The 20,571-nt window shown below is 33.9% G+C and overlaps 1 protein-coding gene and 1 long non-coding RNA gene across 4 annotated transcripts in view; one reads left to right on the top strand and one right to left on the bottom strand.

Moving 5' to 3' along the window:
• Positions 1 to 732: 732 nt before the first annotated feature.
• The window catches only part of LOC124947938 (AT-rich interactive domain-containing protein 2), a 30,060-nt gene continuing 10,221 nt past the window's right edge, over positions 733 to 20,571 (bottom strand). The window contains exons 3-17 of one of the 3 annotated variants that reach the window (XM_047490769.1): positions 18,479 to 18,576; positions 16,788 to 16,939; positions 12,898 to 13,367; positions 12,282 to 12,796; positions 11,798 to 12,189; positions 11,479 to 11,698; positions 11,018 to 11,399; positions 9,950 to 10,246; positions 8,935 to 9,141; positions 6,938 to 8,871; positions 6,702 to 6,861; positions 6,435 to 6,593; positions 6,028 to 6,114; positions 4,977 to 5,068; positions 733 to 4,880 (exon numbers count right to left, since the gene is read on the bottom strand). In XM_047490769.1, coding sequence (XP_047346725.1) covers positions 4,760 to 4,880; positions 4,977 to 5,068; positions 6,028 to 6,114; positions 6,435 to 6,593; positions 6,702 to 6,861; positions 6,938 to 8,871; positions 8,935 to 9,141; positions 9,950 to 10,246; positions 11,018 to 11,399; positions 11,479 to 11,698; positions 11,798 to 12,189; positions 12,282 to 12,796; positions 12,898 to 13,367; positions 16,788 to 16,939; positions 18,479 to 18,576 — 5,286 coding nt within the window. In that variant the 3' untranslated portion in view covers positions 733 to 4,759. The remainder of the gene's footprint in view (positions 4,881 to 4,976; positions 5,069 to 6,027; positions 6,115 to 6,434; positions 6,594 to 6,701; positions 6,862 to 6,937; positions 8,872 to 8,934; positions 9,142 to 9,949; positions 10,247 to 11,017; positions 11,400 to 11,478; positions 11,699 to 11,797; positions 12,190 to 12,281; positions 12,797 to 12,897; positions 13,368 to 16,787; positions 16,940 to 18,478; positions 18,577 to 20,571) is intronic. The other 2 variants (XM_047490771.1, XM_047490770.1) reach the window with 2 other exon arrangements.
• LOC124947956 lies at positions 14,569 to 15,554 on the top strand. Its single transcript, XR_007100551.1, has 2 exons — positions 14,569 to 14,876; positions 15,467 to 15,554. It is a non-coding gene; the product is annotated as an uncharacterized LOC124947956 (long non-coding RNA).

Here is a 20,571-nt window from a genome sequence, read left to right as displayed (position 1 = left end):
AATAGTTATATTACATCGTGTCAATATGCCAGCAATCAATACATGGAAATTCATCATGATCAATCAACAATACCTGATACTTTTAAATGTCAATGTTTAAACGAATTAGAAATGCCAGAAAAGATTTTGTCTTGTACAGTAGCAAATGATTCAAATTGTAATATGGAAAAATCTGCAAATTCTACAATTAATATACATGATAAGGCCAATAAGGATACTATTAACAATATTAACGACAAAATTCAAAATATATATGTTAGAAATATAACAGCACGATTAGGTGATAGTAATAATGGTAATAGCATGCTGTATCAAGCAAAAAATCGTCCTTCTACTATAGATGCGTATTGTAAGGAAGATTCAAAATTTCATTTTTGTACTGATTCAAAAATAATATCTGATATAGAAAACGTCCCAAATAAGGGAATAAAACAAATACATTTATACAAACAAAATGAACATAAACATGTATGGAAAAATAGCAATTACACATATTTGAATGATACTATCATGAAATCAGTTGAAAAAAATGCGGACAATGTATCTTGTCAGAAAGAAAAAAATATAGAGTTTGATAATTATACGTCTGCTAATATAGAGACGAGTAATGACTTACAGAATAATACAGAATCTTCTTCAAGTGATACTATAATAATAGCCTTTTCCAAACCAAAATTTAAACAAATTTTATCGGAAATCAAGGAACATACAAGAAGTTTAGAAAAACAAATAAAAAGTATAAATAATATAATAGAAAATATAACAGTTTTATCGGAACAAAAAGCTCATTTATCCTCAAAAAAAGAGAACTTCACAATATTTTATGAAAAAAGATATACATATTCAAATGAATCACAAACAGATGAATTCGTTGATATAAATAAAAGACAAATAGAGAAAAATATGGAAGGATCTAATCTGTGTAAATATATTAAAAAATGTGCACTTTTCACATCATCTTTAACAGAAAAATTTTCTATCTATCAAGAACCAATTGCTACATCTACAAATGAGAAATTATTAGAAAATGATAATAGTGTCGATCATTGCATGCGACAACAATGTTCAATGTTCGAACAAAATTCGTCGCATGAAGAAGAAAAAAAAGAGTTTCCCACTACAGAAATAATAGCAGATATAGCAAATCACAAACCTGACAAAATTAATACAAAAAGTGCACCTTATATGAAGCACAAAATAGAGCAAGTACCCCTTTATCATTCACATGACAAAAATATGTCGAAGTTTAAAACAAATCAAATGAAATTATCTGTCGAATCGAAAACCAGAAAAAATTATTGTGATCAGATGGATTGTAATACTGCCATTCCATATCATTCCACAATGAAAACTACAGTATCTAATCGTGATACAATTTATGGCTTATATTTAGAAACAGCTTATACACAATCATCCAATTTTCAAATAGTTGCTACTACGTCGGCATCGTCTTTGAAATTAAATTCGAATACCATGAAAAGCAATTATCTCACTAAATCTGAAAAATCTACATCTTCAAGAAACCTTACCGAAAAAAGTAATAATAAAGTTTCTCCTGATACATTAGATATTTCTACGATGGTAGACGATGATATAAACCCATCTATTTCTATTCAATGTATAACAATTAATTTGTCAAACTGCCATGCTGATCCACATACTACTAAAAGATACGAGTGTACGAAATATTTACGAGAAAGTGACAAAAAGAAAAAAAATAAAAATAAAAAATTTAAATTAAAAAAAAATTAAGATTTGTTTGCATCAAGTATAATAAATACATAAACACCTTTTACTTTATAAAGATATGGAGTAAAGCTATATACTTTTTATTATAACTAATCGATCAGCAATATAGAAAGTATAGTTATTATAAATATAAAATTAAGTAACTTGTCTCACACAACTCCTATCGCGTGAATTTATAAGTTAGGTATCTATTAAGCGTTATATAGATTCACAGATAATTCATTCCCAGAATAATAGAATAAAATAGTGTAATCTTCAAACAAACTAAACAAAATAATACAGACTTTAACATTCCACTTCAAAATAATGATAAAAAAACCGTCCAATCTCACTATACTTTTAATCACAAATTCTAATGATGTTATAAAGTAACAAAATATATCTCCATGATGCAAACGATAATACTCAATGAAGAAAAATGATTCATAGTGTTCATAGATTATAAGAACTATCTTTAACATAATTATTATTGTAAACTGAACTGATATTAAAATAAATGCCATTATGTTCAACGATAACAGTCATTAGCTTAAATGCGTTAGCTTTTTTTATACGCTTGAAAAATATATCATCGATTGTTATTAAATTTATCCATATTATTTATATATACTGATAAAAAACTAACAATAAATTAAATGCTTCTTATTTATTCTTTCCACAGAGTCATTTTCCATCGACATTATATACATTTCGCACATGGGAAAAGTAGGTAATTTACCTAGATCTTTGAAATTTAAAAAATTAACACAAAGCACATGAAAAATATACGATATAATTATTGTATTTAAATTTTTTTTAATAGTATATATTGCCTAACTGGCAATGTGGCAATATGATCATCAGGATATTAATTATCACTCGACTATCAATATCTTTCGCTCGGTAGTACTAATACGCTATTAACACATCCGCACAATATAATGGCAGAATGAATATCAAAGACATTCATTCATTTTCCTTTATATTTTTTCATCGTACTTATTTATTACATGAACTTTTCGTTCTTTTACACAGTTGTTTATTTATGATCTTCAATGATCGTACCAAATGATGAATGTGTAAACTAGATAATTACAAATAATAAAAATAAAAAGCCTCTCATTAAGATTTTCATCCTCCTAAACGGTCAGCTATTAAACTTGTTTTTTTATATATATATTTATGTATAAAATACATAATAGAGGCTCACATAGGGTCCATTATCATAGTTTATATTTTTAATCATTCTTAATCAGCTGTTTTATAATACCGATCCAGCATTTGTAACTATTGCTGAACCTGATGAGTAATTACAAAAATCCATCTTTTGCAACTTCTACGTTTTGTCATAATCTATTATAATACAATATTTTTACTTCGCTCTTTTAAACGCTTAACCTTACAACTTTAAGAAATTTACACAGACGCTGTAACATCATGAATGAAATACAAGTATTATGTACAGGTATGTATATTATATATGTATAGTTGAATATGATTAGCTTAATTTATATGCAATGTTACTGGTGTCTCAGGATATTCGAGAAACAATATGTAAATGCAATCTATGTGAAGTTGTAAGATGTTCAATAATATAAAACTTTTAAAATATTTGAAAACGACACCTTTTACATAAATTATATTTAATGCACCAAAGAACCAAGTTAGAATAAATTTTTTACCATCATTCAATTTATGAAACCAATGGAAGTTATCTTTTATGGCATTATTTTTACATTCTATATAATATAAAATTTTTAGAAATACAATATTTTATGTGAAAATCAATTATGTAAAATTCTCTAAAAAAAACTTTGTCATTATGCGTTTTAATTAAATAAACAACAATTACACCCATTAAAGTTTAATAAATTTTGTATATTCTAATCAAAACGAATCAAAGATATGATAGACATTTATATACATTGTGCATGGAACTTTAATATCTTATAATTACTCTGCTAAAGCTGTCAGATTAAAAAATAAAAATACTATCGTATTGCGCTAAAAAAAAGGAACTGACAAGATTATAATGAGTAGCACAATATTTTTAGGCCCTATGTTATATATATAAAGTATATGATTCTTCTATAAATCTACATAGAAAACTTAATCGATTAATCATATTGTTGCACAATTTGTATAAATAATTTAATGAAGAATTACATCGTTACAAAAATTTGCTAATGACAAAGTTGCAAAAAAAAAGTGTTGAATTTCTGGAGTTTGTTACGATCTGTAAAATAAATATTTAAAAAAATGTCAGATGTATCAGAAGATCTGAACATGCAGAATCCCGAAGATAAAGTTGATCTAAACTAGACATTCAAATTCTGCAATGATATGATATATTCTATTGTAACAAATTCACTAATATGCGTGTACGTATGCTGTGATTCCTTACTAACTTTTGACTATAAGATTACTCAAAAATAAAACAAAGAGAGACAACAATGTAGCCATTTAACTGCAAGACCTGTGCAATTATAAGCAAATAATAGATTTTTAAGAGAAACATATTTGATAAAAAGATTTTTTACGTTCTAGGTTCTTGGTGGCTTATGAAAAAACATACAATAATATTAATTAATAATAGTATAATATTGATTACAATTAACTATAACGTCCATAAAGTATTTTCTTCGCCGTTTTTGTACACGTTTACTAAAAACATTCATCGCTTCTTGTTGAGAAAATAAATATTAATATTAAATCTGAAATATTATTTCGTTCATTATCACTGTTCTGCATCACTTCAACTACTGTCTTGGTTTCATGTCACTAGTTACAGTTCGTATTATGGTCTAAATTGGCAAACTGACTTGCCTAGTAAGTTTATAGGCCTCTTTATATATGGAACATCGCTTTCAGTTTCTTTTCAGATTTTATGCACAAAGTCACAATCCGAAATTTCTCCAAAATCCATACTACCTTATATAACTCCACTGTTTTCCTTTACCAGCTTAATTTGAAATAACCAAGTCAATCGCTGCTCAGAAAGTTTAAGAGCTTAGAGGCCTGCATCAAGAGGTCACCTATGATTACTACTGCTCTGATCATTCATATCATATAAGACTTGTGCGATCGTCCTTGATGATTCAACATTACTTAATGCCACACCTGCCAAATGAGGTTCATATGCTCTAAGATGCCTGAAAAAAGAAAAGGAAAATAAAAAATATTCTCTTTATTATCATTTTCAAAGAACTTCTTTCTATATAAAACGACATTAATACAAGAAATTTTACCTTCTACCATGTGTTGAGTATATGACTAGGTTTCTGAGAATAAGAGCTGCCGTCAGGCGAATACTTTTAGTCACTGGACCTTCGTTGTCATCCTGTAAAGAAAAGAGTTTGAACTCTAATTATAATTCCATAAAAATTTTATTCAACATATAAAAGATTTAGAACAATGAAGCACACTGTATGTATTATATAGCGCTAAAATATATGTTGCACATATCTTTTCTAAAACTAAAGGGTTTATTAAAAATGATATAATAATAATAAATCAATAATCTTTTTTATCTTTGCTATACTAAAGTAATATTGTATAAAAACATGCAATGTCTTATATTTCAGCACCATATATCGTTAAACATATTACAATGCTATTACAGTATATCTGAACGCAACATTAGTTATTGCCATGCTTTATTACAACACAATGATTATATTAATTTATATCATTATTAGCTTTTACATTGTATACATTTTCCTAATGATAATCGATGCCGATATAATAACAATACACACTATATTCGTGACGGACAGCTATATTTATATATATTTTAAGAAATGATCGATTTTTAATATGTCTCTGACCATTCATTAGTAAAATTAAAGTTTCGTATAGTTCTAATAATAGTACAACCTTGATAAATAATTGACATTACAGTGTATTGACACTGCAATAATATAAAATTGAGATTTTAATAAACTTTTATAATTATTCTATTTAATAAATTTCAAAGTGTTACTTCCCCCCTAAAACAAAACTTTAATAATATAAGCAACTGTAATGATTGAAAATGCGTATGTACTAAAATTGTGCCAGCACCTAACAGAAGATGAACAGAATCACTTCGAAATAAATAAACAATTACAATAATGCTAGCTACGAAATGAAAACGAAATAAAAACCATGCGTATATACTCTGGATGGTAAACGTTAAGGAATATAAATCAAAATGGTGCGAAAACAAAGAAGATAAAGCACACGTATGTAATACGAGCAGCACACGAGAGCTGTGGCTGTATTATGGCTCCAATCTTCCAATCTTGTACACGTTTTTACCTGTTCTGGTGGAGGGTTTTGCCCAGGTCTGGGAGAAGAAGAGCTTGAAGTGGCTGCAGCGGGCTTGGTTGGCCTCTGCTGCTTTGCCAGTAGAACAAGAAACTTAATTAAGTTTATAGTCAAAAAAGTTTATAGATTTGAAGATTTGTGGATTTTAAAAGCACTTCTTAAAGTGGAATTATAGTTAAGAAATAAATCCTAAAAGAATATTCCAATCTCCATATCTGTTCTATCCTATCGAACTGTATATTAATTCGCATTATAGGAAATTATCGCATATAACGGAACATAATTTTCGAAGGATGGAAAGTTCTAGTGTCGCTATTATCGTAAACGGAGATAACTACTATATCAGTATATAACACGTTAAATTTGTTAGGAAATATATTTGTAATTTTGCAGCTTACCATCAATTCCTTAGGATTCACGAATTCCAAAGCATGTCTTTTAATGGCATGGAATGCTGCATTCGGTGCATATCCAGGGTGATGAGGCGTTGGAGGAGTGGACGTAGATACTTCAGTTTTTCCAGTCACGGTTAATTGTTTTCTTCTAAGGATCATTGCCTAAGGAAATTTTTACAAGTAATCCTCGATAATTGTAGATGTATTAAAAATCAAAATTTATGAAATCATATATCGTGATAAATACAATTATATAATCAACTGACTTACATCAGAATTACAGTGCCTATCGAATAAGTGCGTCATTAAAGAGAATCGACGTCTCTTTAAAGCATCGCAACTGCCCCATAAGCACAATATTTCTTCTCCGCCAGTTGGACAATGAATTTCACACACATGAAGAAAAACTTCATGGGGAGTTTTAAATTGCCTATAAGAATACATAAAGTTACTTTAAAATAATAGAAAATATACATAAAATAATTAATATAATAAAAGTTAATTACCTTAAACAACCTCGCCATTCACATAGATATGCGTTAGGATCGATTTTAATAGTAATAGTTTTATTCTCAGGTGGAAGTTGACTGGTAGAAGGTTTCGATTCTGGTTCTGTTGAAGTCGAAGAACTTACAGTTTTTATAGCCTTTACTGGTGGTTTAACTAAATGTCCATGTGTCGCTGCTGCTTGGTGAGGAGTAGTTGGTCTTGTAGGTGGTGGAGTCGAAGCAGGAGTCGGTGTTACGACTCTCGATGGTACACTAGCAGACACTGGATTCTGTTGAGCCATCGCAGGTATCGTAACGGTTACAGTATTTGGATTAGTTTGTGCTACAGAACTATTAACTATTATGGAAGTCTGTGGAATTGTGGCTGACGTAGGTACCAACGGAGGAGGAATATTTCCAAGAGCTGGACTTTGTAAAATAGGACGTGGAACTTGAGTTACAACAACTTGTTGTCCTTGAGGTGTAACAGCTACCATTTTTTGTGGTGTTGGTTGAGGAGCAGCTTGTGGCTGTAAAATTATAATAGTTTTCGTGCCAGTGCCTTGTTGTTGAGTTGTCTGAGCAACAAGAACCGTCTGTGCTTGCCCTTGTACTAAAGCTGTTTGTGGTTGAGCCAATACATAGTTTTGTCCAGGAACACCACCAGATACGACATATTGCAGTTGCCCTCCCGCACTTTGTTGTAACAGAACTTGTGGCTGTGCTTGTGCTTGTCTTCCTTTGACGGACGCAGCAGGAATTATAACTTGATTGTTTGACTGAATTGTTTGTTGAACGACTATTTGTCGAGGGGTCGCTACTATTAACTGTTGTTGATGCTGCTGGTGTTGCTGATGATGTTGCTGCGGCTGCTGATGCTGATGATGATGATGATGTTGCTGCTGTTGTGGATGTTGGTGATGTTGCTGCAGATGTTGTTGATGTTGCTGTTGTTGTTGCTGTGGTTGTTGCTGCTGCTGTTGCTGTGATTGATGCTGTTGCTGTTGTTGTTGAGTAATTTGATTAATAAATATGTGAGGTTCTTCTTTCACGACTGGAGAAGGTTCTTCCTTATTAATGTTCACTTGTTCATCAAGATCAGTTTCATCTTCTATGCAATCAGCAGCAAGAGCTGCATAAAGATTTGCAGCAGTAGATGAAACTGTTGCTTTCTCACTGTCTTTGTCATCTTCTTGTTCTTCCGATTTTATACTGGATACAGTAGATTCAGCAGTTGTTGAATCAACAGCAGGATCAGGCGATGTAGTGCCATTAGAATATTTTGGTTTCTTTGCATCTATCTCATCAGATTCACTAGCTGCTCTTTTTATTCCTCTAGGAGCTTCAATTAATGTATCTTCAGATACTTCGGTCTGCATGGTATTACTTTCTGTTATATCATTTTTTATTTTAATATCAGTCGGAGATTCTTTTAATACCTTTTTAATATGATTTTCAACCAAATCTATTCCTTTTTCGTTTATTGAATTCTTTCCAAGAACTCCATTTAAAATAGGCTCTTTATCTACCTTTCTTTCTAATAAATCGGCCAACATCATACTCTGCAATGGTTTCTCCTTTGAACTTATGCTAGATGAATCTTTGGATGATCCATCATCTTGTGCATTAATATCTATGTTAGTTGGTGCACCATTTAAAAGTATTCCTTCAAAACTCGTTAAAGAATTATCTTCTTCAGCACCAGCACCAGAAAAATCTCTACTACCACCTATACCACTACTAGAAGCCAAAGAATTGTTCGTTGAATCAGAATCTTCAGCAATCGAAGTACACGTACTTCGTTGATTGGACTTGTTTGTACAAATTGTAGTAGAGGTCGGTGGTTGACAAACTTTTACGATCGAGGATATGTGATTCTCAGTTGAATTCAAAATTACTGTAGTTGAGGTTACGATTTGGTTGACACTTTCATTTACATCATTTACTTCAGTCTGAAATATATTATTTATATAAATTCAACTTTAGACATCTATTGTAATAAAGTATCCTCTTACCTTCTCACAATTGTTGGTCAAAACAAATTTAGCTCCATTAAGTCTCTGTATTTTTTTGGCAGGAATAGCTGCAATCACTGGTTTTTGTTTAGAGTTCACAGAAACTTTAGGGAGTATTGTTGCTGGTGTAGCTGCAGGAGCTGCAGGTTGTACCACACCTGTTAATTGCTGTTGCAGTAACCTTTGCTGTTGTTGACGTTGTGCAACCTATTAAAATACAACCATTGTTAGAAAGAAATGCTTGTTATCTTTTTTTTTTTTAATAAATTGTATAGCCCTACTTATACATCAATTTATCTCCAATCAATATAATATATTATATTTATATAATATATTTAGTTTCATATTCAAATTTCATATTCATATATTTGGTCACTTTAAATTTATAATTATTTCAATTTTTACATCATCATGCTGTTGTTAGTATTCTGCTTATTATAACTTTCTCAGTTTACTAGGCACAAACTCACTCTGTTAAAGGTCATTAATAACCTACTTATTTCATATTTATCAAGAAGGGCAGGATAGGACTTTTTGGATTGACATTACATTTCCAAAAAAAAAAAAATTTATGTCACGACAAGAAAAATCAACACAACACACAATACTACATCATATACTAATACAGTAATAAAACAAAAGAAAAAGAAAAAACTGAGATTGAATACATACTTTTGCATCATCTACCTATTTTTTCTATAATAAAAAAAATCATGTACTTTCGTTTTATATGACTTTTATAATATTTGAAGATTATTATGACACATAATATCATTTATACAATATCTATAATATAAAATTGTAGAAATTGTCAAATAATTAACTGAAAAATAATGAAATACTTCAGAAATATTGTCAATAAATTATTTTTAACACATTTACTTTATATATAGTTTTAAATAAGTATGCACATTACTCAATTAGACACAATTTAAAGTACAATATAAAGTACAATGTGTAATACTTTTTAAAGTTTCTATAAATACTACTTTGTCATGTTAATGTACAATTATACCTGGTTGCTTGTTATTAGCTGGTTGGCACTGATGCTGGATGCGATGCTAGTAGTAGTGTTTGTTACACAGGCAGTAAGGGTAGACACACAAGTTGCAGCAGCACTGGACATGCAGTCACTGCTGGCTGTTACCTTGGTAGCCAAAAGGCTTTTTATTATAGAACTGGATGTAGTACTACTTCGGTTATCTTCTTTTGTTACTACTTGGACAGATTGGGAGTGCTGCTGCTGCTGCTGCTGATTTTGGGATCCACTGGCCAGCAATGCTTGACTCAGGTGGGGGTGAGATACTGATACCTAATTGACAGTAGTCATATACAATTCTCACCACTTCAACAATTTTCAAATATAAAGTTTAGAATAAATTGAATACATGCTAAGAGAACGAATAAAGTATTTATGTAGAAAACATGATGATTGAATTACATAGAAGACAAAAAAGTATTATTTCATAAAAGTACCATTTATGCTTGATATAAAGTACCATACCATGTTTTAACCATTCCATTTTTTGATAATTCATAACATTGAAATAGTATTGAAAAAATATTGAAATAAAATGTGATCTAATCAGATTATTATGCTTTGTAAATAGCAAAGAAGTTGATGAGAAATTCTGCTGTCTCTTTTACTGGTGTTAATTTTAGCATAGCTATATGAAATAATTAAAGTATTAATATAATAGAAAGGTTTTTAGTTCAGCGTTACCTTATTATTAAGAATAGTCTACTATGCAACACAGTTTCTGTTTTCTAACACACGCACACACACACGCGCGCACGCACAGGTACACGCGCGCGCACACACATACACAATGCAAATTTCTATATCTAATATTATGGAATAAAATTCACTGATATATACATGTATATATACATATATATAGGTATACACACATAATCTTGCATTGTCTCAGAAAAGCATGCAATATAATACGTTGTACCATGATTAGGAAGGAATTTTAGCATATATTATAAAAAGCCCACATGTATAGCATCATGAAACTACGACCAAAATGAGAATCAAGGTCATGAACGAATGGCATACAGATCTAGGATTTGGACCCACCTGACTTTTAGAATCAACCTTGGTGACTGGATTTTGGGATTGATTTGACGTAATGGAAGGTGGTTTTGGAGGGGCAGACAACTGGGCTTTTAGAATGGGAGATGCAGGGGCTGGAGTTCTGTGAACTCCAGATGCAGGATTGTCTAGGGCCGTGCTATCGGGAGCAGGACTTATATTCTTGATTGTACGCTGTTGTACGGGAAGCACCTTTACTGGAGTTGTGTTGACCGCTGATATCGGAGCTGTACTAGTCGCAATTACAGTTTGGCTCGGATAAGTTACTTGGCCTGGTGTAGCCCGTACACGGATGCCTTCGTAATACTGAGTACCAGTTGATTCTCCTTTGAGTGGATTTGGACCAATAGTTCCCCCGAACACTGACCTATATTTATAATTTCGATTGTAATAGGATTTAATTGCTTCGAAAAATATTAATTTAATTTATTCAAATCTAGATATACCTAACACATCTGGGAAAATGAAGTGGCGCGATTACTCCTCTCCTGCCAATCTTCGTACAACACCCAAGATATTTTTTGTAGAGTTCCTCTTGTTCTATGCGTATGCCTGGTGCAAGCTCAAAGGTAGCTCTTAACCATCCTAAAGCGAATTGCTCGTTTTCCTGAATGATTTGTTGATGCGCGTGTTGTTGTTGAAGCGCATTAGCCGTCTCTACTGTTTCTGCAGAGAAAAAAGAAACAACAAACAAAAACAAAAGAATGAAATTCAATGTAAAATAAAGTCTATCATTGATCGTGGATTATACATGCTCGTACATACTGTGCGTTGTGGACTTGGTTGTAGTTGCAGGTGTATTAGGTCTAGAAGGTGCTGGGCTAACTGGAGCCGATGTTGCGGTAATCGTAGCTGGAGTAGCTGGCACGGGTGATGATGTTACTGATGCAACCGGAGTAGTGGCAGCAGCAGCAACAGGAGTATTCTGAGACGTATTCGAAGGTGTGGGTATAGTAGATACAGTTTCTACCACTCTCATCAAAATGCAAGCTTTTGGGCCATAACTCTGTGCTTCGACGGTGACAAGCGCGACCAATGTATCGATAGCTCCACGTACCCGCGCGACACTAGTACACGGTCTTTCGCCCAACGAAGTTAAAGCGTATAAACACTCCAAAGTATAAACTAAAAGAGCTATATCACTTAGAGCTAAAAACCTAAAATGAAAAAAGAAAATAATACCGCGTTTAGTTCTCATTGACAATGATATATATACATACAATCAATAATAAAGAATTAGAAAATTTACCTGCAAATAAGTTCATAGACACTATCTTCCAATCCAAACGTAACGATTTCTTCGTTACTATCCTGTTGACTGATCTTATTAAGCACCTCCAAACAGGATATAACGATAAATCTATCTTGCGACTCGATACCTTTTGCCACACAAGACAGGACAACATCTGTTATCCTTTCGCCAGCCTCTTTTAAAACAATTTCGTTTGCTATATTCCCTAGTATATCGAAACCAAGTTGATGCAAATTACTCCACCTTGCTCTTATACATAATAAAACGAATCTCAAAAAACATCGATTCCTGCTTAGCACCGCGGCATTCTCCGGAGTGAAACTGAGATTTCGTAAGATAGACGCTATCTGTAACACGCGTTGACCGTACGGATCCTGCGTGCCTAACGTTCTACCGACGCAAAACAAGTCTTTATCCTCTTCTTCGAACTTTATCGAATTTTGATTCTGATCTTTAAAATTCTCATCTTGATGAGAACCAATAGGATCTAGACGTGAACAGTCTGGAAGCACCTGAAATATTACAACAAAATATTGTTATTTTATTGCTCTTGTAAATATTTATTTTATCCATATCTTTGTTAAACCAAAGAATGAAAGAAATCAAGTTTTACCCCATCCACATCCATCGACGTGACCGTCTCCTCGTTGTCTTGGACCGTTACTGTCACTTTATTTTGCTTCTCTTTCTCTAATGTTTTCCGCCTGGAGAATGTGTGTAAGCTCGTTGATGGCTTCTTCATAAAGGTTTTCTCGTTCGTAAGGTCTATCACGTCTTGCGAATCGAGTACATCCGACCAAAACGAATTGATAGAATAGTTCCTCACACGAGAATAAACCTCAATGAAAAGTTGTCGCGTACCAGGCGAGTCGAAAACGCCAGCATGCGCGAGCAGGATATTCACCAAACGTGGATACTTATCGAGACGTAACGTATGTTTTCCTTCGTTCGACAAAAGCGTGCAAACATTGATTGCGAAGTCTTGTTCGTTTGGAAGAGGCGAAAGAAGCGATAATGCCAATTTGTCGTAGTTGGATGGTTTGTAAAGATCGGACGAAAGACCATTGTAATCGCGAAGAGATTCTGAAAGAAAAAATCATCCAACTAATATTAAATTTTACTCGATAAAATATATATATATATATATATAAACTAATACCATTTATGAATACAAGTAATAGAGATCTCAAAGAGCACCACAAGTTTACCTTGGATATTAAAGAAATAAGAAGACCGAACGTATAACTACGTTATAGTCATACCAAAAGTCTCATTACGATACAATAAAAGATAAATTTAAAAAAATATTCAACGGTTATATATCCAAAGTTGATACATACGTGTATATATTATGTATCGGTAAGATTCCGTTGAAAAAGATAACGAATGTTCTATGCCACAAAGTAGGAAAGAATGATTATGCAGACGTCTATTGATAGAAAAGCCTTTGTTTGTACCTGGTACGAAAATTTATTCGTTATATAGAAACCACACAACGCTTCCTAAGTAAAACAGCTTTACGGTATCGCATCTAGATAGCCCGTCGACGAGAGGTCGCGTTCAATAACCGCAATCGCTTCACGTGCAATGCCTATCAACCACGATCGTTACGCTCGAACTCTCATACTATCTTGTCCACCAGCTGCCATTAAATATGGTAGCGTAGTAAAGGTATCATTATATCGACTCATAACGACAGGAGTTCCAAACGCCTTCATTGCCAGCATAACGATGTTCTTTGTTCCTATTCAAATGATATCTACAAAATCTTCTAAAGAGAAAATCAAAGATCGACGATCATATGATTATAATAAATCGAAGCTCGTTAATGTGATAAATTTGAACGCCGTTTGGGCAGTCTGCCAAAATGTTTGGCAGGAGAGGTAGAAAAGATTATGGAGACTTATGTTAGTCTCTTTTTAATACATCGACCCAAAATAACTAAAAAAGATTGAAACAAAAATAAAGCAAGGATCGATCCCTATCGTTTATCTTTCATGTATTATAATCAGCATTATTTTTTGTTTCTTCTGTTCTTAACATATAGGAACATATAAATAAAAAGAAAGTAAAAATAAAAGCAAGAACAGGTACATAATCAATGAGAGAGAGAGAGAGAGAGAGAGAGAGAGAGAGAGAGAGAGAGAGAGAGAGAGAGAGAAAGAGAGAGAGAGAGTAAGAGAGAGAAAGAACGATGAGAAATCTTATTTCTTTTTAATATCGAACGAGGATATTCATTGGAAGAGTATATTTATAAAATAAAAAATCGTTTCTTGCGTTTGAACCTGATCAGATATTAAACTGGGTTCTGGATTGTGGAAACTGTATTAGGTCGAATCATTACAGCTCATAGGCTCGGTTAGCGTCTGGCCGGTGCATCGAGTGCATCGGATGCATTGAATGCGTCATCGATTGGCAGTGGATGTCGGCGCGGTGCGTAGACGTCACGCAATCGAGGCTGAGACGTCACCGGGATTGCTTTACACCGTACGCGGCGAACGCGATGCGACATTCGCGCACAAGGCACTTCGCACGCGCTCGCTGAACTGGTGGGATCAAAATCGAGAGTCGCAGCGGAGTCACGCAAGCGCTGTGAGTGTTCCATCGCGCAGGGAGAATGTCAAGAACTGCTGCTCCTATCTCCCGCAAACGTTTATTGATTGCTTTCTCTTGTTCTATTCCCCTCTTGCTCCTTTTGCTGCCGCTCTTTCTCCTCCGCGAACTTCCATTTGTACTGCGCATTATCTCTCTTATTCCACTTGACACCAGACATTGCTCGTAATCATTTTCTTTTTTATGGAAATAATCACGATTTTACGGCTTATTTTTAATCGACCATCGTTTCATTCAAAAATCGTAATCTTGGTCATTCTAAGGATTGCATTTCACTTGCAAATATATATATATATATATATATATATATATATATATATATAATTTTATATTTTAATGAAATCCATATAAAAATCTAGAGATAGGATAAAAACGAAGGCCTTGATTTGTCTAATCTTTTCTGAGAAAATATTTGTTGATGCAAAAAAATTTATCGGCTTCTTATATATAAAATTCTAAAACGATAAACAGAGAGATAAGAAATGAAAGATAAAAAATAAGAAATCAAAAAATGTTGATCGGACATCTTACTATGTAGTTTGACTGAAGTTTCTCTAACGAATTTACAGAACCCTTGGAGGAACCTTCAGATCATTCGTCTCTGCAGTTTGCGCTTACGGAGATGAAAAGAAGGTGACGAAGCGAGGTGACAAAGAGGTAAAAAGAAGAACGAGTCGAGGGGGTTTCACCGCTTCTATATACGAAGAATTGTTCGACGTACGCGCGTGCGCCGCAAATATAGACCCGACGTATTTCTGCCAGTCGAAGCTCAGACTCAGCTTTGTGTATGCCCATAATTCCCACACATATATACTATATAACATGCGTTTATTACATACATACACATGTACACAAACATATGCACCCGCGCGCAAGAGAGAGAACACGATGATTATTGCTCATTAAATTATCTTCCACGTGCTGTGTGCGCATCAGATCTTTTCTTTGCACATACGCTACGTATACATACACATATATACGCGTACACGCTCTAAAGTCCGTGAACGTTCCTGCTGCTCTCTCTTTCTTATTCCTATGTTGAAACTTGGCAACTTCACGATCTCAACTTGTAAAAAAACGGCGTACTCGTTACGAGCTTTTTTTTCTTGTTTTGTTTTTCTTTTTTAATCTTCCTCGTGGGTTGCGTAGTTTATCAAGGATTATTTCTAAATGATTCCAATAATCAAATGTGTTAGCCAAAGTTTGGTGTGTGTGCGTGTATATACATATAAAACATTGTACATTATCATTGTAATGAACGAAGCTCTTTGAGTTCAAGAAAGCGCTTGGTAATGTGTTAATTCTCTGTACGCGTTGTCCATCTTTTTTTTGCCTCTATCCGCTTCGTTCTGCCCATCTGTTTCCCTCAAGCGTACCGCAGGCAGCAGACAAGTTCAGTCACTCTTCACATATAACTATATAACTATATATATATGCATGTACATACGTATGTATGTATGTATGTATGTATGTACGTACGTATGTATATATCTTTTGTACGTTGAAAGTCGACGGCAATTCTCCATGAGAGAGCACGTCAATAACCCGTTGCGGCTTCGTCACGATAGATATCATGCATTTATGTAGCGTTTATATAGATGTGTGCGATATGTATACACGTACAAGTCCTTTTCACAATATATTCGGCGGGCGTTCACCTGTATCTCGCGAACATCTTTTAATAAATTCTTTACATCTTTGTACCCGTTTAAAGACAAAAACTGTTAATAATAATTAACAAACAAAAAAATATAACGTCTGAATGACAGAACAAAAACTCTCCTCCATAATGTAAAATATTTCATATCTGACACAGATCTCCATTAATATATCATCACAATTAAATGAACTACATGGTTTCTAACACGTGATTAGAAAATAAAAGTTTACCTGCAACATTATGTTGATGATGATTATACGTAAGAGGAACTGAATGTAATGCCCTGGCAGACCACTTCCGGTGTCTGGAATCTTCGTCTTCATCATCGGCTTGCTGTCCATCTTCTCCTAAGAAATGAACCTTTTCGTACCTGTCTAGATATCTGAAAAACATTGACCAATTGACATATAAGTATCATGCTCGATAGATAACGATCATTGTTATGCTATGGGAAATTACTTTAATTTAAATATTCATTGATAAAAAATTCTAAATAAGGTTATTTGACAAACTGAATAACAGATCAATCGACAGATGAATGAGAGATGTAAAGTATCAGAGATTCAATTTGAGAGACAAAGAAGCAATATCACGAGAGTTGAAGTGAAGAGTGAACTGGAGAGAGAGAGAGAGAGAGAGAGAGAGAGAGAGAGAGAGAGAGGGAGAGAGAGAGAGAGAGAGAGAGAGAGAAAGAGAGAGCTAGAAAGAAGATGGGGGTGGAAGAGGGAGAGGATACGATATCGTGGGGGGCAAAAGAAAATGGTGGGGGAAAGATGTAGTGAATCCATTCATGCACTACGTAGTAGTAGACCACGGAAGGTGCAAGCGGTGGAGTCAGCCAACCAGAGCCTGATTGGCGGTTAGTGGATGCAGGCCGTGCATGGACACTTTGATTATTGTAGCGGCATAGCAGTATCTGTGCGAATCTCAACAGCACTACATGTTCTTTAATTTGTTTCATTGTAACTGGAGAATATGTTACAGTTTAAATATATTATAATTTAAATGTTTATGGCATTTTTTTGTTGAAAGGTCATTATGGTGATAGGAACTACGGTAATTTATACTTTGCATATGTATAATTACGTACGTGTGATAAAACTTTATGACTATAAATAGTTGAGAACTCTACATTCTTCGTATAATGTGATTCTATGTGAAAATATTGTTATCTTAACGAGAAAGAGAAAGTTACAAAAAAAAAAAGACTAATTTAAAGAGACATTCGTATATAAGAGAGATTCGTATATAAATAGATTTGAAACATCGTTATCACGAATACAAATAGCGGTCACATTTCGAACAACGAATCGATGTATCGCGATATCAGTCGGAGGAAGCACGGCGTCCTCAACGTTCGACGAGCTGGCGAGACAACAAGGTTGCAGGGCTCGATTGGAGAGAGAGGACAGCGACTGAGAAAGCACGTGGCGCGTCGGTGAGGCCGGCACTGAATGAATGAATGAACGTAACGTACGATACGATACGGAAAATGGTGGTGGGGCGGAGGACCAACGCCGATACTCGGTGGTGGTAGCGCAGCATTTTGCTACTACCTCTGCTCTTGCAGACGCTCGCGGGCTGTCAGAGGCAGTAGAACCGCTTTCCATCCGAGGGCGCGCGGCGACCTAACAAGCGTTGCACGCTCGCGCAAACTCTTTTTCTTCTCTACGACGTTTCGTAATATATACAAAAGCATCATGTGTGTGTGTGTGTGTGTGTGTGTGTGTGTGTGTGTGTGTGTGTGTGTGTGTGTGTGTGTGTGAATATATATATATATATATATATATATATATATATATCTTTGGTCAAACCAATTGGCTAAGTTCGATTGATCCAATATCTACTTTTATTAAGAGATTCGGAATTTTCAGACTTTTTCGTCGAATTCACTCTCCAAGAGAACTACTAGTCCACTTACCGAAGGTATATTTGTTTAAGACCGATTCCACTGTTGACACAGCCGTTTGGCAGATGAAATTGTTCGCAAAGCGAGGCCCATTCATTTCTGGTATTCACCTGCAATGCAGAAATTAATATGCGTTACGTAAATGATTATTTTTAATGGCTAAAAGAAAAAAAAAGTATATATATATTTATGAAGACATTTGATGATCAATTATTTTTGTAAAAAATCAATTATTTGTAAATATTATTGATATTATTGCAATCCTTTTACAGGACTTTTAATCAATAATACAATATGGCGTAAACTTTTCCAAATACGTAATATTTCTAAAAAAAATGTTAGAATAGATTGATTTTTAAGTTGCGCTCATTATGGAAAATTTTTCACTTAAATATTCTTCACACTAGTAAGATTATCCATTGATTCCGCTGAATAAAGAATTCTGAATATTGCGAGTTTGATCGTTATAATAATTGCTTGTCATAGAATGAGTACATATATAAATAATGAAAGCAAGTTCGGAGTAATGAGAATCGAACGACTTTGAAGAATTCAACAAGCTATAACGCAAGATCAAAAAAAAGAAAAGACAACTTTTCATCAGACTATAAATATATCATTTGACTAACAATTCGTTAATTACTTCATAAAAAATCATTCTGCTATTGAGAAATGATTATGTTAGAAAGATTAATGAGAGAAGGGAAAACTTCAGTAGGTAATAACCCAAGTAATTATTCAAAGTATTCGTGGCACTGTAAAAGCTATCAGTTGAAAGGATTTAAAACTTTCTGTAGCTTGGAATTACAATGGCTTTATAACGTTGACAACAAGACGAGAAAAACAAAGCTTTGATGTATAACCAAAGCAAATAAAAAGTGTCGAGGATGGTTAGAGGGGGCAGGGAATATGTAAATCCAAACAAAGAGAACAAAGAGAAATTCAATAGGATAGAAATTTGTTTAGAAACGCTATAAAAGAAATCGCTCTGGTGTGTAACATAAATAAGAAGTAAAAGAAAACGATTTTTCTTTTTATTTGTTTGCTTGTTCAAAATTAATGAAATTAATCTAGCTATATTTTAATTTCTACGAAGAAAGACAGAGACAGAGAAACAGACAGACAGACAGAGAGAGAAAGGGGGGAATTTTACCATATAAATATTGGGATGATATCCCTTTTCTCAAAAATTTTCGTGACCTCGCCTGCGACACGTGCGACGCCAAAAAATTGATAGTATCGAACCACGGATGTGAGTGTGAAGAGGCCCTTGGCAAAATATATCGAGGAGGGACGTGGATACTGGGTCAGTGCTCTCTGGATTCGTGCCCGTGCCTTTGCTATTCTCGTCGTCGCGATGCCCCGAAGACAGAGAGACAGAGAAAAAAAGAAAGAGGGAGAGAGAGAGAGGGAGAGAGAAAGAGAAAGAGAGAGAGAGAGAGAGAGAAAGCTAGAGCTTACCTACACCGAGAACGTGGCGCCCCGTTGTGGACGACCTCGCGACAAAGAATAAGATGCATCAAAGCTGACCGATGAATCTCTTACCGCCATCGTTGTCGCGTGCCCAAGAACGAAAGTTGGTCAGGACGATGAGAACTCGCATTGCTGGATCTCTCTCCTCGCTAGAGATAGATATCTCGAATGCACATTACTGTGTCTTTACTATCCTCTCTGAATAATAATCCGAAGAAGAAACCAGTAAAACGATCGAACCCCTACATACATTAACGAGAAATTTATTCCTAGTTTGCATTGACTTTTTATACATCAAATTGATTTATTGAATCAATTCAAACTTTTTCTTTGAGATTCTATATCCCATAGGATTCTGTATTAAGCAATTGAGATTGCTGCTATTAGACATCATAGAACGTTAATACAAAAATTCGACATATTGGATTAGAATTAATTGAGATAGATAAAAATTCTGAACTCTAGAGACTTTCCTTTTTGAGAGACAAGTATGTAAACATATATTCTGCTTTTTTATTCTGTTCTCCGCTCCCATTTTCGCCTATAATGTTTAAACTTTATTTTTTATTTATCGATTGAAACACATCGAGTTCGTTCTTGAAAAAGGACTTCGATGATATATACGAGGAGCG

The sequence above is a fragment of the Vespa velutina genome, chromosome 3 (genome assembly GCF_912470025.1).
Source record: "Vespa velutina chromosome 3, iVesVel2.1, whole genome shotgun sequence".
Lineage (NCBI taxonomy): Eukaryota > Metazoa > Arthropoda > Insecta > Hymenoptera > Vespidae > Vespa > Vespa velutina.
This window is presented reverse-complemented; position numbering and strand designations above follow the sequence as displayed.